This window comes from Maniola jurtina, chromosome Z, assembly GCF_905333055.1.
Source record: "Maniola jurtina chromosome Z, ilManJurt1.1, whole genome shotgun sequence".
NCBI classification, from domain to species: domain Eukaryota; kingdom Metazoa; phylum Arthropoda; class Insecta; order Lepidoptera; family Nymphalidae; genus Maniola; species Maniola jurtina.
The window spans coordinates 10146699-10173732 of NC_060058.1; the positions used below are offsets into that span (position 1 = coordinate 10146699).

A 27034-nucleotide genomic window follows, 5' to 3' on the forward strand; every position below is an offset into this window, starting at 1 on the left:
TGCACAAACACACAGACAAAAAGACAAAAAAAAATTAATTACAATTTCGGGTTCGGCATCGATATATAATAACAACCCCTGCTACTTTTTTTATATATTTCCATTGTACAGACACCACTTTTCTACAATTTTATTATATGTATAGATTATCGTATATGTAAGTTTGTAATGTTGGCATCAGAAGAAACTATCATACTAGTGGTATGATGCGATAGATGGCGCTAGTTGTATGATAGTTTCCAGTTTTTACGATAGATGGCACTAGTTGTATGATAGTTTCCAGTCTTAACGATAGCTGGCGCTAGTGGTATGATAGTTTCTTCTGATGGCAATAGATGGCGCTAGTTGTATGATAGTTTCCAGTTTTAACGATAGATGGCGCTAGTGGTATAATAGTTCGCAGTTTTAACGATAGATGGCTTTAGTGGTATGATAGTTTCTTCTGATGGCAACAGATGGCGCTAGTTGTATGATAGTTTCCAGTTTTAACGATAGATGGCGCTAGTTGTATGATAGTTCGCAGTTTTAACGATAGATGCCGCTAGTGGTATGATAGTTTCTTCTGATGGCAACAGATGGCGCTAGTAGTATGATAGTTCGCAGTTTTAACGATAGATGGCGCTAGTGGTATGATAGTTTCTTCTGATGGCAACAGATGGCGCTAGTAGTATGATAGTTCCCAGTTTTAACGATAGATGGCGCTAGTTGTATGATAGTTCCTTCTGATTGCGATAGATGGCGCTAGTTGTATGATAGTTTATTCTGATGGCAACAGATGGCGCTAGTGGTATGATAGTTCCCAGTTTTAACGATAGATGGCGCTAGTTGTATGATAGTTTCTTCTGATTGCGATAGATGGCGCTAGTTGTATGATAGTTTCCAGTTTTAAGGAGATGTTCGTATGGTTCGTTTTCAGCGTGGGAAAACATGCGCCGCGCGAGTGCGCGGACGTACTCCTCCACGGTCGGCGTTTTGAGGTCGCGGTGGATGACGTCATTCCTCACGTACCTCGGAGCTTCCAAGATAAGGCGAAGGCACTTGTTTTGTTGGACCTGCCGCACGGGCCTGGTTGACGGCGTGGTTCGACATGGGAACCATGTGCAGGCTGGCGTCGATGTGACACTTTTTGATCTAATTTAAGGTAGAAAAACACAACTCCCTTTTTGAATGTCAGTTAAAAAAGTGGCCTATGTTACTCCCTGGTCAATACTCTACTTGTCTGTGAAAATCCCGTCAAAAGCGGACCAGCCGTTCCGATGATTAGCCCGTTCAAACAGACAGACAGACAAAAATTTTAAAAAACGTGTCATCCAGTTATGGTACCGTTCAAATAACCATATGAACTTGAGGTAGTTATTTCGAAATTACAAACAGAGACTTACTTCAATTTGATTTATTAGTATAATAATAATAATATAACTACATAGATAGATAGATAGATATATTATTTAAAAATAAATAGAAATACACATTTTGTCAAAACTACAATACTCTATCTATTACGGTTCACGAGATACATCTCATTGACTGACATATAGACAGACAAACAGCGGAGGTTTAGTAATATAGGGTCCCGTTTGCCATCCTTTCGGGTGATTCTTATTTGGCAAAACAGTCCAACTTAATAATAGGTTATTCTAGAAAAATAGAATATAATAATATTATATCACAATTTTAATTATTGTTTCAACATTTTTATTCCAAATCCGAATATTTAACTTCTAGTTTTATGTGTATTAGATAAAGTCTATTATAATTGACAATATTAATATACTTAGGCTGTTATTTGTATAGAAAATCTGGTCAAATTTTGGCTGAGAATCACCTATATCTAAAATTTAAGACTCCGAAAATCTACTTAGCCCTTTGCTTACTATCAGTAGCCTGGAGGGATAGCATTATAATAAATAACCGGCCAAATGCGAGGCAGACTCGAGCACCGAGAGTTCCGTACTCAGGTATTTTTCTGACATTTTGCAGGATAAATCAAAAACTATTACGCATAAAAATAAGTGAAAATCTGTTTTAGAATGTTCAGGTAAAGCCCTTTCATATGATACCCCACTTGGTATAGTTATCTTATTTTCAAAATTCAATATACTTATTGTTATTATATTTATTCATGAACACATTTTAATTTTTTTTTGTGATGTAACCACAAATTCACGGTTTTGGGATTTTTCCGACCAGGTAGGTTTGCCAAATTTTATGATTCTAGGTCAATGGGAAGTACCCTAAGAGTTTTCTTGACAGCCACCACAGACAAAGTGAATATAAGTGATACTATAAGGGTTCCGTTTTTCCTTTTGAGGCACGGAACCCTAAAAACGAGCACACAATTATGTTGTAGTTGGTTATTAGGTAACTGTCTGGCATATGAGACCAACAGACCTAAATTCACAGGTCCAGATCGGGTCTTGTAAGGTGCGTCTTTTCTGTCTATTACTAGCCTTAGAGGCCACACAGGCGCTTGCTGCTGCGATCGGCTCCTAGTCAGCCAAAGTGCAGATTAAATCCATTTCAAAACTTGTACTTGACACGTCCCTCTGATCTGGTCTCCATCCTGGCATTCCATTTGTACTAGAAACATCCTCCGGACTGGTTACGCTGGCCGCCGGCTCGATGCTGCTGGCCCGCGCCGGCTCGATGCTCGGCTCCACCACAGCGGTCGTTTTTAATTTTGTAGGACACCCCGATCTGGGACTAGAAAAACAGCTGCTCCCTGAACTTGTGGATGGCATTGGCTCAGCAGTGACGCTCAGGGATAGTTCAGTAACCATTCTCGAACATGAGCTCGACCCGGGCATTGAATTTATACTCGAAAGTAAGTCCGCTCCTGTCATTGTAGAGTTTGGGTCGGATACTATTCTTATGTCTGGTTCTGGTGTAGCCCAAAATATCTCTCTTGGTTCTATGCCCTCTTTGCTTGAGCGTCGATCTACGTTTACAGAATTTGGTGCTCGCGTCGTATTTACGTTCGAGCTGGAGCCGACTCGGGCGCCTTTTCTCGAGTTCAGGTCTGGCTTAGCACTCGATCTCGAGGTCAAGTCCGCCTCTTCGTTCATGCTCGTGCCTGGCTGTGGCTCAGCTGTCCGGCCCGAAATCCTGTCCGCCCCTGCGACACTAGCCGCTTCCGTAGGCTTTTCCGGCAAGTCGATACCGGCGTGTATGTACTCTAGTTTTGAATGTATCCGGAAATGCAAGCGCGCTTCCAATAGATAGCCAGAGTATTTTTTTCTGGAAACAAACAAAGCATAAATTTTTTCAATAAGTACATTCTCTTGGAGTGATCGTTTTCCAAATTTTTAAACAGACCATAATTCGTATTTATAAGTAGGTAATAAAAAAAATGTGAAAGAGGTAATTAAACAGTACACAATTTTACTGCCACACTGCACGATAGCATTGTGGTTTTATAGTGGGAGACCGCGAGCTAGATTCCCGGTAGGGGCAATAGGGAATTTATAATTTGTAAACAGTCTTTGGTCAAGTCTTGTGGTAGGCTTTGACCGTGCATAGTGGCCCTACTGGCAAAGCGGTGCCGTGCGATTTAGTGTCCCTACATGATGCTGCATAGATATCGGTAAGGAGATTAATAAAACTGCCATATCCCTGCCCAGCTAGCCCGTTTCCATCGTAGATTGCATCACAACTTACCACCATGTACGATCGCAGTTACCTCTAACTTGGAGGTCATGGAATAATAAAGTTACCTGGCCTCTTGTAATAACTCTACAGCACGGGATGGATCCCCAAATTGGTAATAGCAAGATGCTATTTCCACCGTCGCATAGGGAAGTAGAAATGTATTTTCCTTTATGTTATCTTTCATTCTGAAACAAGAAACATGAAATCTTTAGTTTTAATAAACATGTACCAGTATTGCAATTTTTATCACAGCTTCACGCGATTGGTCTATGAAGATTATTTTTAGTGTTGCCGGCAGCTTTATATTTAGAACTGACCACTTTAAATTGGAATATCTGCGGTTTGTCCCTAAATTCAAAACTAAAATAAAGAATATGGTAGAAAACCGTGAAAAAGAAACCTTGTAACAAATTGAGACCGGATTGAAAAGGTTTTCCAAAGAATACAATAATTCTTGGATCGGGCCAGCTTTGTAGTTAGCAGGTGATAAAAGCTGTTAGACATTGAAAATGCCGAAAACGCCATTGAACGCACTTTTCTATACTACAAGTAGGTATTTAGTAGTAGCGGAGGAACTATGTTTTATAAATAAGTAAGTGTGAGAGTGACTTCATTGAGCGCCTTGTAGTGTAGTGCAAAGCAAGGTGGAGGCACCAGTCGGCGAGGAAGTTCGCCCATGCGATGTTCCTAATTATTGCCCTTTGCACGAATGTACCAGACTATTAGCCAGGCGGGAGAAGCGGCGAATGCTCGCGAGGCGGTCGCTCTGCCAAGAGTGCTACAACGAAGAAGAATAAGTGAATAGCTGTTATTCTTCTTCTTCTGGTGCCTCTCCACTATTGGAGGTTCTCAAAAGTTGTGCTACGTTGGCTATTCCAGTCCATTCTCGGATGTTTCTAAGCCACGAATTTCTCCTTCTACCGACGCTTCTCCTACCCTCAATTTTGCCCATCGTAGTGGTCTGAAAGGAGACGGTGCCGATCATATCTGAGAGTATGCTCCAGATAACTGACCTTTCTGCATTTGATGGTCAAAATTAGGTCTCTATTTTTACCATCGTTCCTTCCTGCTGTTATTAAGACATACTTACGCCATTACAGCTTCGAGATTTTGGAGGGCTAGATGCGGAAGTGCCATCGCGGCGAGGAGGCTCCCCTGCAAGAACTCCGCTAGCGCCAGATCGTCGTAGTCGTATTCAACAGTTTCTGTCGAGTCCCGGGCTAATGCTTTACATTTTTTCTTATCCAACGAGTTTTTTATTTCAGCGCCATTTCTTTCTATGATCTGAAAATAAATTAAGTCAGGTATCAGGCCCGGACTCCACCAGAGCGGAGATGTGCGGAGATTTCTGAAGCGGAGACGAGAAGAGATGTTTTTCAGCAAGTGTGTATCCACCGAAGCTGTGCAGAGATGCTTACTGGCTAGACTGGAGCGGAGATATGTGCTGGCTAGAGCGGAGATGTCTGCTTTTTACGCATGTACGCTGCGAGCGTTGGATGTCAAGTTGAACGCACAGTTTAGGGGGGGTCTAGCGACGCCGCTCACTGCACGCAGCTCATATCTCTTCTCGTCGCGCCGTCGCTTGCTTGCGAGGGACAGCTCACATCTCCGCTTTGTATCGCCTGCGCCGCCTAGCTCGGGCACAACTCACATCTCCGCATCGATCGTGCCATAAAAATATTATACATCTCCGCTCAGTGATATCCACTGAAGCAGAGCGGAGACGAGATGCGGGAATAACGAAATTCTATTGATTGTCTGAGGGCTATGTATTCACATGAGTCCGGGTCTCATGTACATACATGCACCCCACGCCATCCAATACTTAAACTGAACGATTTCTAGGCTCGAGGCGGCACTCCAACAGTATTAAAGTGACTGGCAAACATTATAAATGCGCAGTAGGTACAGTGTCATCAACTTATATCTGTTCAGGTGGGCAAAATTGGAACTAGAGCCGTGTCAGCCGCCATTTCGAAATCCACGCGGACGACGTCGCAGGTATCAACTAGTATAGTTGAAGCTTTGCTATGGTGAAGAAAAAAATTAATTTTTTCTTGTGAATTTCTTAAAATAGCAATACCACATTCTCCACTAGCGACGCTGTCCTGAACGGATAAGTTAGTGGCACTGAAGTACGTAATTTTTAGGTATCTTTGGCAGGCCGAAGGTGGCAAGACAAGATTTCTAACGCGTGGGTGCACGCGATTGGTTGATCTGTCGACCTCTGTTTCTCGAGTTGCGCCAACTTTCCTCCACTGCGCCGCTTTTTGCTCGAGGTATTATGCTGGCCAGTGTACAAAGCAAAAGGTAGGCCATAAAATACCGCGTTACCTTTAGAATGGCATCAGAATGACTTTGTTCGGCCGCTAATGAGGGGAAAATATTCCATAAGTATAACCACTCGATGCCAGGAAGCACTAGGTAGCCGCGCTTGGACCATCGCTCGCAGCGCCGCAGAACGAACTTCTCCATCGGCAGAGAGCGACCGAGTAGCCGTTGTCTATAGCACGAGGCATTCCTGCACAACAAATGTACCACGTTGATAAAAACACCGGTCAAGTGCGAGTCGGTCTCGCACACAAAGGGTTTCGTACCGTCATATTTAAAAAAAAATTCATAGTTGTTATTTTGACATTTAGTAAGTAGGTATATTTTGTTGTTATAGCGGCAACCCAAATTCTGTGAAAATTTCAACTCTCTACCTATTACGGTTCACGAGATACAGCCCGCTGACAGACAGACAGACGCACGGACAGTGGAGGCTCAGTAATAGGGTCCTGTTGGAATCCTTTGGGCACAGAACTCGAAAAAGAAAATCCACTAAGTGTTTCGGCTGAGGATGGAAATCGGCGTGTTGTTGGTTTCAGGTAAAAAAAGGGCCAGAATGGAGAGGCTTGTGGTTAAGACACCAGCTGAGCTACTATTTGGGAGGTCAGGAGATCGTCGTGGAGACGTACCGTTAACTTTTCGGAGTTATGTGCAATTTAACCAAATAAATATCGTTTGCTTTAACGTCGAAGGAAACTTACATGCAGGTTTCCTTTATGAGCAAGTTATGAGCAGCTGAATATCACTTGCTTTAATTGTGAAGGAAAACATCGCAACCTACATGCCTGAGAATTCTCCATAATCGCCTTTGAATTAAAGGCCTAATTTAATTAATTCTCCAAAAGCCTGCCAATCCAGACTTGTGGACGCAGTGGACGGCCAAGGGCTTTCTCATTCAGCAGATCTATCCTTAGTAGTGGACCGACAATGTTGATGGTTACGATGAATAGTGTCAAATTCAAACTTACATTAGCAAGTCGTCGATGCACTTGCGTTCTCCGGGAGACCGAGGTCTGTTCTCTAGTAACATGGCAGCCTGAGCGTACATGTAAATAGTGCGCGACCATTTGCTATCGCGTTCCAGACACGCTGCATACTCTGCTGCGTTTGTCCACTGTCTCAGCATCCTGTAAAGTCATAGTGAAATTATTTCCTACTTTTAAATATCCGTCCTTATCACACTTCACACTAATATTATAAAGGTGAAAGTTTGTCACGCTAATATTATAAAAGCGAAAGTTTGTAAGTTTGTGTGTATGTGTGTGTGTGTGTGTGTTTGTTACTCCTTCACCCAAAAACCACTGGACGGATTTGGCTGAAATTTGATAGATTTTATCCTGGATTAGTACATAGGCTACTTTTTATCCCGGAAAATCAAAGAGTTCCCACGGGATTTCAAAAAACCTAAATCCACGCGGACGAAGTCGTGGGCGTCAGCTAGTAAAGTATAAATTGATCCGCCTGTCAACGGGTTGCTTCTCTGACTGACAGACAGACGAATGGACGGTCAGCGAACGCTTGGTAATACTTCGCAATCTTTGGGTATTAAATTGTCGTATTAATTTACAAATTGCGAAAAAAAAAAACAAATTAAATTTATATATTTCGCGGGCATGGCGTCTCTAATTATTTTATGTTAAGGGGCATGAGACGGGCCTGCCCGCGAAATTCAAATTTAATTTGGTTTTTCGCATTTTTTAAACTTATACGACAACGTAGGCTTATGGCATTTTCAATTGCGACAATGGCAGTATCATCCTCACAGGTTTATATAAAAATATTTACTTGAAAGGGTCCAGTTTCAGAGATGTGTCAGAATTAGTTGATACTACAGCTGGACCCTTCCTGAAGCCTACGTAGTCGTATAACTTTAAAAAATGCGAAAAACTAAATTAAATTTGAATTTCGCGGACAGGCCCGTCGCTTCCACCTTAACGCCATCTAGTTTCATTGTCTACAATATGTTATCAAAATACTATTAACGCCATCTAGCAATATTTCGTAGAACTATTAAATATATTTTTATTACTTGTTGTTACATCGGCAGTTGAAATACACATTGTGTGAAAATTTCAAACCTTTACGTATTACGGTTCACGGGATACAACCTGCTGACTGACAGACGAAACAGCAGCGAGGTCTTCTCCGTTTGACTTCTAGGTCAAGAGGGGGTACGAGCCTCGAGGCATGGCCTCCTTGCCCGGGCGTGCCGCTCGGAAGAACGCGTCCCCAGTAACGATCTCTAAGCCGTTGTCGGCTAAGGTCTCGCTTGCGCGCATCGTCTTCTTAGTCGTCATCTTCACCAGCAAGTTGCACTGGTGCGGGTGATAGCAGAAGCTTATGGTCGGTGGTCGGTATTGGAGGGGTGCTATCTCGCGGAGGTGTACATACGTTCATGGCCGCGCAAGTGCGTGGAAGTACTCCTCCACGGTGGGCGTCGTGTCTCCGTGAATGAAGTCATTTCTGACGTACCTCGGAGCGCGTACAATCAGACGCAGGTACTTGTTCTGTTGAACCCGTAGCCAGTGCTTTTGGTAAGCCGAACAGAGAGCGTACTAAGCAGGCGTTGCGTCAGGCGCGACCGAACACAGACTCCGTATATTCGGAGTTCAGCTCCGACAAACAGACGGACCCTAAAAAGTGAAACTCACGCAAATGCCCAGACGAGCTCCCAGTATGCAAGATGTTTCATTTGTGGCCATAAGTCTTTCATCCTGCAAGTCTGCTGATACGTCTCTATGGAGTCTAGCACCTTGCCCCGTAATAATTGCGTTCGCGCTTTGAACATCAGGAACCATACACTATTAGGGTATTTCTGCAAAGATAAAGCATGCAATAAATTATCAACACGAAGCGAACGGGACACAATCTTCCTATAAAAAGTCGGTCAAGTGCGAGTCGGACTAGCACACGAAGCGTTTCGTACCATCGCACAAGACAAGAAATAACACTTATTTTTTAATTTTCGTATCGAAATTTTTATTATTTGTTGTTTTAGTGGCAATATAAATGCACATTCTGTGAATTATTACGGTTCACGAGCTATGTAGATATATATACAGCACGCTGATAGACAGACGGACAAAGGAGGCTTAATATAATAAGGGTCTCTTCGGGTCCTACAAAATCCTGATTTAATAAATATATTTTATGTCAACGCCATCTAGCAATATATTGCAGAGCTACATTGTAAGGGTGCATTAGGTATAGATACGAACCTTGGTATTGCGAGGTAGTTCAAAGTAAAACTTATAGATGGCGCTACCTACAAATTATATATTTTAGAATTTATATTGAAATCAAATGTTATTGTTTGTTGATATAACGGCGCACACTGTGAAAATTCAACCTTCCATTTATTACAGTTCACGAAAAACAGCCCAATGACAGGAAGAACGGACGGCAAGCAGAGGTGGAGAACCCCAAAAATTATGTTTGTGTGTCCTTTCTTCAACTCAATCAATGTACACATCGATTGAGTTGAATTTATGTGCAGTCGTTGTTGAGACTTGCGGGTCTCAAACAATATGTGGTTGGCGCAAGAGTATGGCAACGCGTACAGCATCAGCTAGTTTACAGTCTACACTCTACACCATTGATTTTAGAGCCACTGAGGTCTGCACTAATATAATGCGAAAGTGTCTGTCTGTCTGTGTGCTAGCATTTCACGTCCCAGCAGTTTATCGAATTTTAAAAGATATTTGGTATAGAGTTAGCTTACATCCTGGGGAATGACATAGGCTACTTTTTATCCCGGAAAATCAAAGAGTTCCCGTGGGATTCTTATGCTCTGACTTGGCTCAGATTTAAGACACTTAAGAAGAGACAGCGCTATACTACTGGCATTACTCTGGTCTCGTTTTAACTGAAATTTAACAGGGCTCTCTACGTCACTCGTTTCATACAATCGTAGTTCAAATTTCATTTGAATATTGAGCAACCAAAGTCCATGAAATTTTGCAGACATATTCTAGAAACTAATATCTGTGTCTGTGGTGTTTTAGATTTTTCTAAAAATATGCAGTTTTAAAATTACAGGGGCTCAAAGATTTGTATGTAAATTTTAAAGACCGCGTAACTTTGAAACTGAATATGTTAACAGAAATCTGGAAAACCACAGACATAGATATTACTTTCTAGAATATGTCTGCAAAATTTCATGGACTTTGGTTGCTTAATATTCAAATGAAATTGGAACTACAGTAGAACGCCGATTATCCGAATTAATTGGGACCGGGGTCGATTCGGATAATCGAAAATTCGGATAATCGGACATAGACTGGTAATAAAGAAAAACGAACTGACACACATAGAATAAACTTTATTAAATTTAACAAACTCAATTCTACAATATGTAAGTAGTGCACTAGAGATAGAGAGAGGGAGATTAATAAAAAGAATAAAGAAAAAATTACATTACTTACTTACAGTGCTTGGTTTAATTTTTTAAATTACGCTTAGGACCGATTCGGATAATTGGCGATTCGGTTAATCGGCGTTCGGATAATCGGCGTTCTACTGTACGTTTGTATGAAACGAGTGACGGAGAGAGCCCTCTTAAGTCTTAGAAGCGTCAAAGTGCGCTCTATAAAGGCCCATCTGTTTGACTGACTTAGGTATACATATAGGAAAGGAGGTTGGCGAATTTTGACCCAGCATTTTTAAAAAGCGTTCAGATTCAGAAATTCTTTTCGTTTTTTTTAATAATATTTATCAGAGTATTTTTTCTGTGTAAGCCTGATATTTTTAGATGTGCATCAAAAATATAATTATTCCCAAGTACATGGCAATACAAGTGAATATCTTTTTTCACCCAACTTTATTTGATAGACTTTGATGAAGTTTTCTGTTAGACTGGTTTACTAGAACAAGCATGAGAAGTCTGATTCGTGAACTGTTCTGGTTCTGTTAGTTTTGGTCAGAAACTCTATGGAATTCGCCAATCTCCTTTGGTAGGAGCATGCATTCCGACAATTGACACAGGCAACTTTTTATCACGGAAAGTCAGAGTTCCTACGGGATTTTCAAAAACCCCAAACCTACATGGACGGAGTCCCAGGCATCATCTAGTAATTAATAGATAATTATTATTTACGTTCAAATTGTTAGGTTAGGTTAGGTTACCTATATTTGGCGAAAGATCGACATGGCGATCGGGGTGGGGCCGCCCCGCACACCCCCACGCGCTAAACCGGCGCGGGTGACGTGCGGGTGTGCGAGGCGTCTCCCCGATTCATACCCCGATCGTCATGTCAACATGTCGCGAACTGTACTTACTTTGAGAGATTTAGAAATGATTTTCTCAGCTGCATTAAAGTCAGGTGGAATAGCTGCAAAATGTCCTATAATGAGGTGGTAGACCAGCAGGGTGAGCTCGCATAGAACTGACCGTAATCCGGGCGATTGAGCTGCCTTCAACAGTTCCTCTTTTCCTTTCTCCTGCAAAATATTTTATCAAATGCTTAAGATCTTAAATCAATAGATCTGTTCACTATATATTACACTCGTAAATGCGAAATTGTGACTGTCGGTTAATTGGTTGGTCCTTCAATCACGCCGCAACGAATCAATAGATAGGCGAGATATTTGTAAACACCTGGAGCGTGACGGCTTAGCGAAAATTAAAGAGTTCCCACAAGATATTCAAGAATCTAAAATATAGCCTGGGGGAGGGGGGAGGGGGGGGTGTTTCAAACTCCTACGGCTCAAAACTCTTAGTTTTTAAAAATGAAATATGTATAAATTCTAAAATAATATATTAAATATGTATTTAATTTGTAGTGGCGCCATCTAAAAGTTTTACTTTGAAATACTTCGCAATACTAAGATTCGTATCTATCCATTAGGTATAGATACGAACCTCAGTATTCCCTTACAACGTAGTTCTGTGATATATTGCTAGAGGGCGTCGACATAATAGTAAATTATGCAACATGGGGATCTAGAATGTAATGTCTTACGTCACGGGCACCTGGATAAATCCCAAGCGTAATGAGGGATTTTAGAGTAACTCCCGAGTGTAGCGAGGGTGTTGCATCTAGAATCCTTAGTGAAGCGCGGGGTTTACGGGCGCCCAAGACTAAGACAGCATTATCCCCAAGTTGAATAGGTACCTACTCTGCTTTTCAAACCTCGTGAGACAATAAAATCAAAATCTTCGTATGCTTAAATAGGTACCTACCTATCTGTCTTTAGAAATATTTGGGAGCAAATCGATTATTACACTTTGAGCATTAATAGTTTCCATAGTTAGATTACTGCTGCCATCATCGTCGTCACTCGACACTTTAATTTCAAGTTAAATAAATAATTACATAATTTCAATCACACCATATAATATCGTTGCACAGATAAGTTATGGAGGGAATTTTCAAGCCTTTACTCTAAAATAAAGAATGTGTACTTCTATTGCCGCTACAACAACAAAATAACATTTCAAAATTACTGCTATGACAATTAAAAAACGTTATTTCTTGTACGATGGTACGGAACCCTTCCTCTGCGAGTCCAGTTCGCAATTATGACTATATTAGTGACTATGGTAGATTTTAAACTGTAAAATAGTATTAGGGAGCGCTCACTCGCCAACAAACTGCGATGCAGTTTGGCGAGATATATTTTTAACCCCCGACCCAAAAAGTAGGGTGTTATAAGTTTGACGTGTGTATCTGTCTGTGGCATCGTAGCTCCTAAACTAATGAACCGATTTTAATTTGTTTTTTTTTTGTTTGTAAGGTCGAGAGTGTTCTTACCTATAATCCAAGAAAATCGGTTCAGCCGTTTGAAAGTTATCAGCTCTTTTCTAGTTACTTGTAACCTTCACTTGTCGGGGGTGTTAGAAATTTTTAATTTACTTGAATAAGGATTTTTTTGTGTCTGTATATAAATTAAAAAAAATAAAAATTGATCAATTTTTTACATTCAGATACAAGTTAGCCCTTGACTGCAAGCTCACCCTGGCAGTAGGTGATGATGTAGTCTAAGATAGAAGCGGGCAAACCTGGAAAGGATATGGTAGTTTTTATTAAACCCATACCCCTATTGGTTTGTATACGACATCGTACCGGGACGCTACTTAAACCGCTTGGCGGCACGTCTTTTGCCGGTAGGGTGGTAACAAGCCACGGCTGAAGCCTCAGACCAGACCAGTCCCCCCGCTAATAAGACCACAGCGCTCACCGCTGCGCGGCGAAGTCGCTGATATTCGATCCTCCGTACCTTATCGGCAGAGAAGCCCACAAACTCGAGCAAGGCAACAATGCGCGGCGGCAGCATGGCGATCATCACGTTGAACGTCGCAAGGCCGAGACGAACTCCGCTCTCGAAATGCGCCCGCGACGGTTCATTTTCCCAACATTTCCGTTCCAATATCTTTGCACACATTCTAAACAAATTAATACTTTCTGTTAATCATTACTTTTTAGGGTTCCGTACCCAAAAGGAAAATCGGAACCCTTATAGGATCACTGTGTTGTCTGTCTGTCGTGTTTGTCAAGAAAACCTATAGGGTACTTCCCGTTGACCTAGAATCATGAAATTTGGCAGGTAGGTAAATCTTAGGGCCGACGCACATATTATGGCGGAGCGCAGCGCAGAGCATGCCCGTGAAGTTTTCTAATCGCGTGACACATTAACGCGAATCTATACCAGAGAATGCGCGAGCACGCGCGGGACTGCGCGCGGATGCGCGAGTATCCACACGGATGTACAATTGATTTCAGATATTATTTCAATGAGGACAATGTCGATAATATTTTGACTGTGAAAAATGCTCTGCGCGGCGCTCCGTCATATGTGCCCCGGCCCTTATAGCACAAGGGTTTTAGGACCCCTTTCCTCTTATAGAGGAAAAGGGTCAGACCTTTCGCTCTAACATTACAGATAACGTTTCTGTTATCCTATGGAAATAGCTCTATTTTTATCTCCACCCACCAATAAGCTTTCGCTTCGATAAAGCGAGCTCTTAAGCCATAGCATCGCTCATGACACATACCTGTAGGCATTGTAGGAAGTCCTAACTCGCAAGGAAGCTCGAAGGAAGCCTGTCATATCCTCGTTCTCGATGATGCCCAGGCAGGCCAGCAGTAGTAGCGCCTCCGCATGCACCAGTTCAGCATGAGCCTCTTCCTCCGTGTAACTACCGTAATTTGGCTGAAAACCGATTAGGTAATTTATTAGATACTTACTAGACGTGGATTTAGATTTTTATAAATCCAATGGGAACTCTTTGATTTTCCGGGATAAAAAGTAGCCTATGTCACTCTCCAGATCCCTAACTATACCTACCCATGCAAAAAATCGTGTCGATCCGTTGCTCCGTTGCGAGGTGATTGAAGGACAAAGAAACAAACCAATAAGCCAACAAACAAACATACTTTCGCTTTTATAATATGGGTAGTGATTAACTATACAGGGTTTTTGGTAATTAGGTAGTATATAATGACGACACGTGTACCCATGCTACTTTGATCTGAAAAATACAATGCTGAAGTAAAATTACGAAATAAAATTATAAAAATTTCCATACAAAATTTTAATTTTTTTTTATGTCCAAGTTTTCGTGCCCTTGGCCTTGGCCTATCTAAAGATAGCCAACGATCTCAGTGAGTTAGGGCACGTTAGGGTCATGAAAACTTTGACATAATTTTTTTTTTAAATTTTACACCCTGTATAGCGTCCGAGGGGAAAAGCAGTAAGTGAAGACTATATGTAAATGATGACTTGGTAGGATGGGGGCAGGGGTTTCCCTCCACATGTCTTTCTAACTAGCAGAGGGCAGAGCGGACGAAGCGTTGGATGGGACGAGGGCGACGTGCGCGTATCGCTGCCTGCCTGGAGCTCCGGGCGGTCGGTCTACCGTTGTCACCCGTTGGGTACCCGGTTGGGTGCGTTTGTGCGCCTCGGACGTGCGGTGGTCCCCGTTGGAGGGTCGCTCGATGGCTTCGGTGTTCCCATGACCCAGGCGCCAAGCGCCGCTCAGTTTTACTGGGTATTCCGGTTAGCTCTCGGCCGGCAAGTCCCACACACCCTCCCCGAGCTGGCTGCCTTCCTAGGGATGCGTAAATGGATTCCCCAGCGTTAAAAAAAACTATGGGTAGGCTATGCTTGCCGTAGGAGCGATGCACGGTGAAGGTGGAGGAAGTTTTAGAATGGAGACCGCGAATAAGAAAGCGCAGTGTGGGGTGTATAGAAAGCGTAGGATGAACCTGTGACATAATGAATGTGGCGGGAAGAAGTGGCGCTCTTTGGGAAATGCCAATGTTCAGCAGTGGACGTCCACAGGCTGAAATGACGATGATTGTATAATCTTACCTTCTTTATGATGGCGCCGATAGATTGGACGAACGTGTAACTCCTGCGCACCTGTGCGCAGAGCGTGAAGGTCTGCCGCAACGCATCTTGCGCGCGTTGTATTTGTGCCGGCTCCAAAGTGAGTACAGCTGGTATAAATTCGAATATCGCTGCCCCGTGAGCATGGTACAGTGAAGTTTCTTTCCTATGAAAAATAACAGCGATATGAGGACTGGATTTGTAATAAAATAAAAAATAAAAGCAAACTCATAACTATCCTTTGGGTTTCGCCACAATCGGTTAAAAGAGAATAGCTTATTTTATACCTACCTACCTTATTTCAAATTGGTCCTGGACTTATAGCTTAGTTGTTAAGTTATATTTTAAAACAAAACGAACACTAATATTATTAGGTATTTACAGTAATCAAGCCTAGCCTGATAGTCTAGTGGTTAAGACGCACTGGTCTCCTATTCAGAAGATCAGGGTTCGATCTCGGGCACGCACGTCTTACTTTTCAGAGTTATGACTTATGAGCAACTAAATATCACTTGCTTTAATTGTGAAGGAAAACATCGCGGTCTACATGCCTGCCTCATTCTGAGAGGAGGCCCGTGCTTGGTAGGGGGCAGACAATGGCTTGATAATGATGATACTAATCTAGCCCCTAACCCTACCAAAGATATTCGGTTTAGGTCATTTCATCAAGACGTCAACCAGTTTTGCTCGCTCGATTGCCATAGCGTATTATATGTATTTTTTTAAACTCTAATACCTACAAGTTAGACCTTGACTGTGATCTCACCTGGTGGTAAGTGATGATGGAATCTAATATGGAAGCGGGTTAACCTGGACGAGGTATGGCGCTTTTTAGGTTTCCGTACCTCAAAAGGAAAAAAGGAACCCTTATAGGATGTCTAGGTTGTATATGTCTGTCTGTCCGTCCGTCCGTCCGTCGTGTCTGTCAAGAAAAACCTATAGGGTACTTCCCGTTGACCTAGAATCATGAAATTAAGCTAGACCTTATAACACAAGTACAGGAATAAATCTTAAAACCGCGAATTTGTGGTTACCTCATTAAAAAAATTAAAATGTGTTTTAATTTTCAAAGTAAGATAATTATACCAAGTGGGGTATCATATGAAAGGGTTTTACCTGTACATTCTAAAACAGATTTTGATTTATTTATATTTATAATAGTTTTTGATTTATCGTGCAAAATGTTGGAAAAAATACCCGAGTAGTTACGAACCCTCAGTGCGCGAGTCTGACTCGCACTTGGCCGGTTTTTATATTATTAAACCCACTCCCCTTCGGTTTCTACACGGCATCGTGCCAAAACGCTAAATCGCTTGGTGTCACGGCTTTGCCGGTAGGGATGTAACTAGCCACAGCCGAAGCCTCCCACCAGACCAGACCAGAGATTTAGAAATTATAAAACTCCAAAACCCTGTCGGGATAGTCGACAGTATTCGATAACAAAGTGAGTGTTATTCAAGAATCAAGATCAAGACTTACCACGGAGTCATTACAGCTATAGCACTATCAAGCCGATTATTGAAAAAAAATGTGATAGCTTTTTCACAGTCCGCCAGTGCGCCGTGCAGATTCATAGACTGGCTGTAAAGGAAGCATTGGCTTTGATGTGAAATTAAATATTAAAAATATTATAATACAAGTGTAAATTAAAAATTTATAACACCCCCGACAAGTGAAGGTTACAGTAACTAGAAAAGAGCTGATAACTTTCAAACGGCTGGACCGATTTTCTTGAATTATTGCTAAGAACACTCTCGATCAAGCCACCTTTCAAACAAAGAAACTAAATTAAAATCGGTTCACTAGTTCAGGAGCTACGATGCCACAGACAGATACACAGATACTCAGTACACAGATACACACGTCAAACTTATAACACCCCTCTTTTTGGGTCGGGGGTTAAAAACACAAGAGCCCGCTTCATCGAAGCGACAACTCATTGGCGGATGGAACCTAAAATAGTGCTGTTTCCACACATGACGGAAACAACGTTATTTGTGCGTACGTGACCCATTCCCTCTAACTGCACATTTGAAATTTAGTATGATTTATTATAATTTTTCAATTTTCTAGTTTTGTATCATAGACTTATATATCACTTTTTTATATAATTTATTTACGCAAAAAGTTAAAAGTTTTGGTCCATTTTTAATCCCTAAAATAGAGATCTTTAAGAGACTTTTAAAATAAATAAAATTTTACTATATTAATTGTCTAGATAATAGAGAGATAAATCGATATATCCCGTACGTGCCTACAATAACTTTTTAAAGGTGCCAATTTAGTCGGGTGAACGATGCGTATACGCATAGCTGTAATGAACAGAGAAACATTAATTTTAATTATGTATTAACAGGGCTCTCTCCGTCACTCGTTTCATACAATCGTAGTTCCAATTTCATTTGAACATTAAGCAACCAAAGTCCATGAAATTTTGCAGACATATTCTAGAAACTAATATCTGTGTCTGTGGTGTTTTAGATTTTTCTAAAAATATGTAGTTTTAAAATTACAGGGACTGAAAGATTTGTATGTAAATTTTTAAGACCGCGTAACTTTGAAACCGAATATTTTAACAGAAATCTGGAAAACCACAGACATAGATATTAGTTTCTAGAATATGTCTGCAAAATTTCATGGACTTCGGTTGCTTATATTCAAATGAAATTGGAACTACGATTGTATGAAACGAGTGACGGAGGAGCCCTCTTAAGTAAGTATTCATTTTGTTCAGACTTACATATCAACGGAGTCTTCAAACTCATCCTGCAAAAAAGATGTAACGATTTCGAATTAGACATTTTATAGAGTACTAGCTGATGTCCGCGACTTCGTCCGCGTGGATTTATGTTTTTCAAAATCCCGCGGGAACTCTTTGATTTTCCTGAATAAAAAGTAGCCTATGTGTTAATCCAGGGTATAATCTATCTCCATTTCAAATTTCAGCCAAATCCGTCCAGTAGTTTTTACGTGATTCAATAACAAACATCCAAACATCCACAGTTTCACATTTATAATATTACTATCCAAGAGTCTGGAAAGAATTGAAAAGGCCTATGCCCAACAGGGTGGAGAGGAAGGCGGAGGACCGTGTTTGGTGGCGCGCTCTTGGAAAGGTCTATGTCCAGCAGTGGACGCTTACAGGCTGATGGGATGGAATGGAATTATCAATTCTCCACCAGAAATTCCTGTATAATACTTATATATAAAACAAAATAAAAGCTCTAAGTGAGCTTACCGAATCAAGATAGTCGTCCTCTTCCATTTCAGCGTGTGGTGCGAGATATGTACTGTCGGGCAAGGGTTGTTGCATAGACTGCGCTGTTGGAGCACTAGGCGGCGGTTGCAAAGACGGCGGTTCGTGGAGAGCCATCTGTACTTGAAACACTATTCTATATACAGGGTGTAATTAAAACGGTAGCAAAAACTTAGCTCTATTATTATACTACCGAAACACAATCTAATACCAAAAACTATTAGCCTAGTACTTGCAAAATTAGTATTTTTCAAACCCGTAATGTATAGCGTGCACCTACGCAACGTTCGTTGATCTCTAGCGTCAGTCAGGTGTTTAATTTGCTACTAGATGACCCACACGGCTTCGCCCGCGTCAGTTTAGGTTTTTAAAAATCCAGAGGCATCTTTTGATTTTCCGGGATAAAAAGTAGTAGTCCGTCCCCGGGATGCAAGGTATATTTACCAAACATAAAACATTTCAACGGATGATTCTTTAAAAATCCTGTGGTCTCACCACGTTTTAGGAATGTAATACAGCATCAAGGTTGAAGAGTTGGGTCCTCGAGATCATCTACGATAAAGTCTTGACTTGGTAGGTACCGCCAATACTAATTTATAACCGACAGTCTTTAAATCTCATCAGTTTTGGAGGTGAGCTCTCCGGCAGCATCAAGATTGAGAGTTGGAATCACAATTTTTACGGAACAATGTCGCATAGATTCTCTAACGATTAAAAAACAAACCTATATTTGCGTTTTACGTGTAGGTCGTGTACTGTCAAAGAATGTAAAAAGTAGAACACAGTTACGATCTACATAATATATAATTATTATATGTAACAATGTAATTATAATATGTACAATTATTTGTAAATAATTATGTAACTACAGTTATATCTTAGCGCTGTACTTACATCATCAGAGAACTCGTCGCCTTCTATTTCAAGATATAATGCCAATGATACAGGGTTGGTTAGTGGAGCGTCTACACGGGGGTCATTCAAATTAACAGCGAAGTCATTACTGGGATGATTTAACCGAATACTTAAGTCCTCGCTTATGGGGTTCTTCAAGTGGTCGTTTAAAATTTCTTTCGAGGGGTAAAAGTGGTCATTTACGTGGTATGGTACGTTTACCAAGTCATGCAAGTGGTCTAACACGGGATCATACAAGGGGTCATTTGATGAGTTTTTCAACAAGTTGTTTAACCGATCATTTGAAGGTTCTTTCACAGGATCACTGAGGTCCACGTGTATGCCATGCGGAGACGGCACTTTCCGTGGACTGCGCCGCGATGTCTGCAAAAAAGAATTTATACTTTATCCACGAAGAGATACGTAATCTAATACAAATGGCAAAGACAAAAACCGGTCAATAGCAAATCGGGTACGCTCTTTTAGGGTTCCGTATTATAATTATAGACATCATATTTTGGGTGTATGAAATGTTTCTTTTCCGAGCTAGCGTGTCAAAGAGGACCTAACTCCTAAACCCTGATGCTGTAAGGACTTGCATCCCTAAATAGTGGTGATCCCACGGGATTTTTAATAAATCATCCGTTTATATGAGTTACTAGCTGATGCCCACAGCTTCGCCCGCGTGGATTGAGGGTCTGTAATCCCGTGGGAACTTTTGATTTCCCAAGACAAAAGTAGCCTATCCGTAATAGCCCATCCCCGGGATGCAACGTGTTTCTGTACCACGTAAAAACATTTAAACGGATGATCCTTTAAAAATCCCGAGTGATCACCAGGATTTAGGAATGTAATTCCTTACAGCATCAGGGTTCAGGAGTTGGGTCCTCGAGGTCAACGACAAATAATTTACTTGGTACAGATACCTTCAATATCAATCAATTTATAACCGACAGTTTCTATATCCCATCAGTATTGATAGTGAGGTCCCCTGAAGCATCAGGATTGAGGAGTTGGAATCCAATTTTTTTATGAAACAATGTCACAGAGTTCCTCTGTCGATTAAAAAAGAAATTACGCAAATCGGTTCAGAAATCTCGGAGATTTCGGTGTACATAGGTAGAAAAACACAACTCGCCTTTTGAAAGTCGGTTAAAAAAGTAGCCTATGTTACTCCCTGGTCAATCTTCCACTTGTCTGTGAAAATCCCGTCAAAATTGGTTCAGCCGTTCCGGAATTAGCCTTTTCAAACAGACAGACAGATAGACAAAAAATTTAAAAACGTGTGATTCAGTGTTGGTATCGTTCAAATAACCATATGAGCTTAATATGAGCTAGTTATTTCGAAATTACAGACAGACACTCCAATTTTATTTATTATTAGTATAGATTATACTGCAGAAACTTTTACGCCAGCTACCCTTTTTTAGAGAAGAGAAAAACTACATCAAAATAGTATGACGAGAAAAATACCCGAGAACGGAACCCTCGGTGCGCGAATCTGACTCACACTTGGCGGTTTTAATCATAGCCTTCGTATACGAAATTTTTAGCGTTCCGTGCTCAAAAGTATTAAGTACGAGTAAGTATAGGAAGGTATACTTAGTATTTAAGTAAGAAGTGTATTGACCGCAAGAGAAAGTCTGGTTGCGCAAGATCAACGAAGGCTGACATACAGAAATGTAAAAGCCTGGAAATAAAATACTTAAAAAAAGGTCCAGATGTGTGGATAAGTATCGCGAGTGCCGCCCAACGTTTTAGCTCGCGAGGCGCGACTAATGGGGATAAATAAACCTAGCAACCTCCTCTAAGTCGGAAAGGCGCCTGAAATAAAAACTAAGACGACCGACTAAGAACTATAAAACTGAACACTTACAGAATCACCTCGGTGTCCGTTCATCCGTCCGTCTGTCTGTCACAGCACAGCCGTTTATCAGGACACTATAATATGTTACATGTTAGATATAACTCTGGCACACGTCAACGTTTCAATACTGGCCTTCGCTGCAGCTAATTTAATTACAAGCTCCGCATTTCCCCCGCGGCCTTTTAGCGTTTCTGGCCCGAGGGTTCTATTATAATACTAGCTGATGCCCGCAGCTTCACCCGCGTTGATTTAGGTTTTTAAAAATCCCGTGGGAACTTTTGATTTCCCAGTGTAAAAGTAGCCTCTCCGTAGCCCGTCCCCGAGAAGCAACTTGTTTCTGTACCACGTGAAAACATTTAAACGGATGATTCTTTAAAAATCTCGAGGGATCATCAGGATTTAGGAATGCTATTCCTTACAGCATCAGGGTTTAGGAGTTGGGTCCTCGAGGTCAACGACAAAGTGTTTACTTGGTAGGTTCAATATCAATTTATAACCGACGGTTTCTAAATCCCATCAGCTTTGGTGGTCAGGTCCCCTGCAGCATCAGGATTGAGGAGTTGGAATCCAAATTTTTTATGGAACAATGTCACAAAGTTCCTTTATCGATTTACAAAAAAAATACGCTAGTCGGTTCAAAAATCTCGGAGATATCGGTGTACATAGGTAGAAAAACAGAACTCCTCCATTTTTAAAAGTCAGTTAAAAAGTAGCCTATGTTACTCCTTGGCTAATCCTCTACTTGCCAGTGAAATTCCAGTCAAAATACGTCCAGCCGTTCCGAAGATTAGCCCGTTCAAACAGACAGACAGACAAAAATTTTAAAAACGTGTGATTCAGTTATAGTATTGTTCAAATAACCATATTAGCTTAATATGAGGTAAGTAGTTATTTCGAAATTACAGACAGAAACTCCAATTTAATTTATTAGTTTACAAAAAGTCGTGGATCAAACGCTATAGGGAGATAGAAGAGGTCATTTCCAACATTTTTTTTTTCTACAGCATGGCCATATTTGAATTGCCCTAAAAGTTATGAATATTTTTGTTTTTTTTTACAAAATACCAAATTCTCTTACAATTAGACTTTAGAATTAAAAAAAAGTGTGATAAAAAACAATAAAACAAACGATGTTGTGTCATTACTAGATAATGTATCAGCCATCAGCACTACAAAACTTTTATTGAGGCTCTGGGTACCAAATTACAAGAGAATTAATTTTTTTCCAAACCTTTAAAAGCGTTAGCAAAAATTAAATGTCACTTTAAAAGTGCAGTGTGAAAAAAAAAATTAACTACGGAAAAGTGACCCTGTATCAGAAAAACTTGCTGATTTAATGCCAATTCAAATGAGGTATAACACATTACTCTTTGATTCGTAATTCTGGTATTATAATCGTTTTTTCATATCAAGGTGCACAGTAGATTAGTTTAATTCAAAATAATTTTGAAGATTATCATGCTGCTAGTTAAACTGCTAGTTTTTTATACGTTGGAATGCTAGAAACTGCTAAAAAATCCTAAAAAAGCCTAATTTACGAAAACGCAAGGTCACTCGTGACTCAAAGCACTCACCGCCCAATGCGCGTCACAGTTTACAAAAAGTATACAAACAAACACACTTTCGCATTTATATTATGGGTAGTGATGATATACAAGAACGACCGCAGAAGGCTGTGCGGCGGAGAAAGCGCGAAATGCCTCGATCGGCGCAAGCGGTCACTTTCACCGCAGTAATATAAACTCATTTACATATTATACATACTTCTTATATTGTCCCTTAAGTTTGAGCAACCGCCACTGCGTTCCAGTCTTTCAGGAATTTGTTGATCCGTCCCTTAAATAATACTATGTTGAAATCTAGTGGGAACACCGCCGGAGTTGGTTCCGTTGGTGACGTGGAAAAAAGATCTGAAGACCTTTCGAAGATCGAGAATCGAGACTCGAGAGACGCGTCGTTTCAGCCAGTCAAAACAAGAAAACGTCCAATAAAAACTCTCAAAGAGTAAAAAGTTACTGCACGATAGGTATCTATCAAACAACTCAAATCTCCATTGACTTATGAAAATCTCTAGCTAGAGACAGCGATGTTTTTTGTTCTCTTGTAGTATGTTCGCGCGAGCCCAATTCGGTTTCCTGGACTACTCTATAATATCGATACCATCCTTAAAAGTACACTGGAACAAATTCTAAATTTAACTTTTGATGAGCTCTCACTCACCGGCGTGAGGAAAATTTTCAGTGTGGCTCTTCCGGCTTGTCTATTCTCTGTGCATAGTATAAAAGAGCTTAGCTCGCAAATTCTCAAACCAAATTCAGTGTCATTGACCTATGCCACAGAGGCTCTAGAGAGTTGGAAGGTCACATGTCCCAATGTCGACATGCCGAAGGAACGTACTACACAAAAACTTTGGGATTTACCATTGGTTCAGCCGACACATTCGATTTTGCTTCAAAATCTTACAAGTGACAGAGACCAAGCCAGGCTTCTCTGCATTATTCGAAAAGGAATTGGGGTATTAGATTCATGCCTTGGCAGTTGGCACCCAAAAATCTCGCACACGATAACGAAAGTTTTCGTGTGGCTCTAGGTCTCAGATTGGCCATATAGATGTCCGTGTGGAAAAGAGGTTGATAAATATGGACCCCATGGACCCTCTCGTCAAAGGAGCGCTGGTAGGATATTTAGGAATGGATGTCTTAACGATACGATCAAAAAGACTCCAGACACCATAGACTTTCCTGGACTCATTGAGCCGGCAGGGATTAGTCGAGATGATGGCAGGAAACCTGATGGATTGATGCTGGTCGCCTGGGAACGGGGACGGGCGCTAATGTGGGACGCAGTTTTGACACATTGGCCCCGTGTTATATCAAGGAGACAGCATCAAGACCGGGAGCCGCAGCAGAAAAGGCTGAAAACGGCAAATGGCGCAAATATACATCTCTTATCGAGAGTTACATTTTGTTCCGTTTGCCATGGAGACCCTGGAACTACTGGGACCATAGAGTCTTGGTGGCAAAAAAGTTTTTATGAGACACGTAATAGTTATAATATTTATCTTAATAAAAAATATCACAGATTCTTAAATTATTAATGATAATCACTTCGAACCCTGTCTATCGGTACCTACAAAGAGGGCTGTTGATATCTAGATTCTGGTTGCTCTCTAGTTTACTGTTCACTGATAACTATTACTGGTAACTATTACTGATAACTAGTACAGTTTACTGTTACTCTCTATTTTATTGCACAGCAATTCTATTGTAAAGTCTACGTGCCTTGAGAAATTTTCTCACAAGGTTGGTAACGTAAATAAATGAAGTTACTAGTTAGCCTTCAAAAAGGTCCTGGTTTTTGTGTCAAAAGTAGGTCAGAGTCTCGAAACCTCTCTAGCGGAATGGTGACCATTCACTGTGGCTTTACTAATGGGAGGTCCTGGGTTCAATTAATAATACCACCAAGTGCGAGCATTCACTGGCTAACTTTCCAAATAGAGAGATAATGTGCCATTTAAATAAGTATTATTAACATAATATAACTATCATTAATTTATATTATCTTCTTCTCGTGGAGAAGAATTTCCTGTCTTTCGCCAAACGGAAAGTTGTGCTATCCCAGTCCATCCATGTTGAAGACATATCGAAGTCTTTGTCTGGAAAGAATAAAGTCTTCTACGGAACCCTAAAAAGGAACGACTATCGACACGATGCCGATTGCTTCCAAATCCTACTAACATTCCTATATGCATTGGGCTTCGAAATCGGTGTTACTTACCAGCTGGACAAGAGTGGAGAAAGCGGGTAGGAGAGAGAGGTGCGACGTGATTTTTTGCATGTACATAGTTACATAAAAGAGTTAAGACCTGGAGAGTGGACATAGGCTAATGTTATCCTGGACAATTGAAAAGTTCCCACGGGATTTTTAAAAAACTAAATCTACGCGGACGAAGTTGCGACCATCAGCTAATTTCGAAATATATTATCTCACAGTTTATATTCGCGAAGTTAATTATTATTGATATTTTCAATTCTCTCAAATTAGGTAAGTACTTACCTACTCCCGACTAGCTCCTAGGTACAGCTCTGGACTCAAATACCTATTATAGGTACTTACCTACTTGACTAGCTTCATTTGATGCTCAAAAATATGCAGTCATAGTGGAGAACTGATAGATAGATATCTAAAGTACCTACCTACCTACCTAAGAGTTCGTGAGATGATGGTTATTTATTAACATAATAATTATGCGACCTAACTACGTACCTAGTAGGTAGGTATACCTATCTTGTCTATTATTAACTACTATCTGATGCCCGCGACTTCGTTCGCGTGGATGAAGGTTTTTTAAAAATCCCGTGGGAACTCTTTGATTTTCCGGGATAAAAAGTAGCCTATTTGCTAATCCAGGGTATAATCTATCTCCATTCTAAATTTCAGCCAAATCCGTCCCGTAGTTTTTGCGTGAAGGAGTAACAAACATACACACACATACACACACACATACAAATTTCACCTTTATAATATTATATAAGTGTGAAGTGTGATCTACAGTCTCCACATAAAAGGTAGGTATGTACCTACCTAATAAAAATATGAACTTGTAACACCGAACCTTGGATATGCACCGAACGAATATAATAATATAACTTATATTATAAGTTATTAGATCATCGATGTTTATAATACCTACAGCATAAAGAGTATTTTATATGAAAATATTGAATAGATAGGTAATAAGTAGTTATAACAGTATGTTTGTTACCTATTTAGCAACTTAAAAATATTAATAACAACAAAATATCGGTATAGATAGATATAGATAAGACGTAATTATAGAAAAATTTCAGTTTACTCAGTAAAATACATTATTTTACTTTAGGTAGGTACCTATAAAACTTTTTGAAAAATTATAATTTTTCTACTTGCCTATTATTTCTATCGAAAGTACGTAGTAACACGTAGTGTCGTGAACACTTTCATTACACTCTCTCTGACTAAATAGTTCAATTATTATTAAACTCATACTAGGCCCCCGAGCACAGATCACAATTATTATACCTACCTCTACACTTCATCATTTTGAACCATAGTAAATAACCATAGCAAAGCGAACCCATAGAGATAAATAGAGATATTATAAACGGTCCCTTATGTACTGAGCCCGAGCCCACACTGACACAAGAGTGACAGAAACCTGTGTCCTGTGACAGAAACCACCATGGAAACACTATCTCTATGTGGAAACCACACAAACTGCGATGGTGTCAGCGTTGCCATGGTTGCCCAGATACAGTCCGAACAAGGATCTTTTGGCACTTGGATGACATTGACAGCTGGGCTTAGAACTCTTTTTTTCTCTCTCGTCTGGCTTTACAAAGATTAGCTAATGTCAAGTTTGTAGTTATTTGTATAACAAGTTAGTTAAACTATACAAGTATGGACCCCATCTGTGCCGGCGCTCGCCGACATACGCACGGCACCCCCTTAGAGCGCTTTCCAGTCAGTTTTAACCACGAAAAATCGTAGGTCTATGGTTTTAACAAAAAAAAAAACACTCCAAAAAAGCAGAGCACGCCCGCCAGCTAACACCAACACAGACTAAGTCTGCTTAGAACTATGCAACTTAGATAAAGTATTTGAGCAGGTAAACATGATAGGTTGCCAGTTCTTGGGTTCTTGGCCAATCAATGATTTTTTTAAGTGAT

At 40.6% G+C, this 27034-nt stretch overlaps 1 protein-coding gene and 1 long non-coding RNA gene across 3 annotated transcripts; one reads left to right on the top strand and one right to left on the bottom strand.

Annotated features, from left to right (window-relative positions):
- Positions 1 to 2061: 2061 nt before the first annotated feature.
- Positions 2062 to 26490, bottom strand: LOC123880399 (tetratricopeptide repeat protein 39B-like). 2 transcript variants are annotated; one of them, XM_045928503.1, is made up of 15 exons: positions 26392 to 26490; positions 19755 to 19843; positions 18548 to 18682; positions 18050 to 18075; positions 16789 to 16890; positions 15292 to 15475; positions 13973 to 14130; positions 13198 to 13363; positions 11257 to 11418; positions 8631 to 8794; positions 6948 to 7106; positions 5983 to 6169; positions 4739 to 4932; positions 3714 to 3833; positions 2062 to 3237 (listed from the first exon to the last, which is right to left on the bottom strand). In XM_045928503.1, exons 3-15 carry the CDS (start codon positions 18680 to 18682, stop codon positions 2490 to 2492), a joined length of 2505 nt encoding a protein of 834 aa, XP_045784459.1. In that variant the 5' UTR covers positions 19755 to 19843; positions 26392 to 26490; the 3' UTR covers positions 2062 to 2489. The 2 variants fall into 2 exon arrangements, with proteins under 2 accessions (XP_045784459.1, XP_045784458.1); XM_045928502.1 differs by lacking the exon at positions 26392 to 26490 and adding an exon at positions 21336 to 21443 and having other exon boundaries at positions 19460 to 19843.
- On the top strand, positions 4231 to 10860 carry LOC123880409. The gene is made up of 3 exons (XR_006799236.1): positions 4231 to 4240; positions 5606 to 5609; positions 10760 to 10860. It is a non-coding gene; the product is annotated as an uncharacterized LOC123880409 (long non-coding RNA).
- Positions 26491 to 27034: the final 544 nt, after the last annotated feature.

Coding starts and splice junctions, on each gene's coding strand:
- LOC123880399 (XM_045928502.1), bottom strand. CDS start 21,359: ATGAACGGACACCGAGGTGATTCT. Junction 14,131..15,291: donor TCGGCGCCATCATAAAGAAG/GTAAGATTATAC, acceptor ATCGGTTTTCAG/CCAAATTACGGTAGTTACAC. Junction 11,419..13,197: donor TGGGCTTCTCTGCCGATAAG/GTACGGAGGATC, acceptor AATATTTTGCAG/GAGAAAGGAAAAGAGGAACT.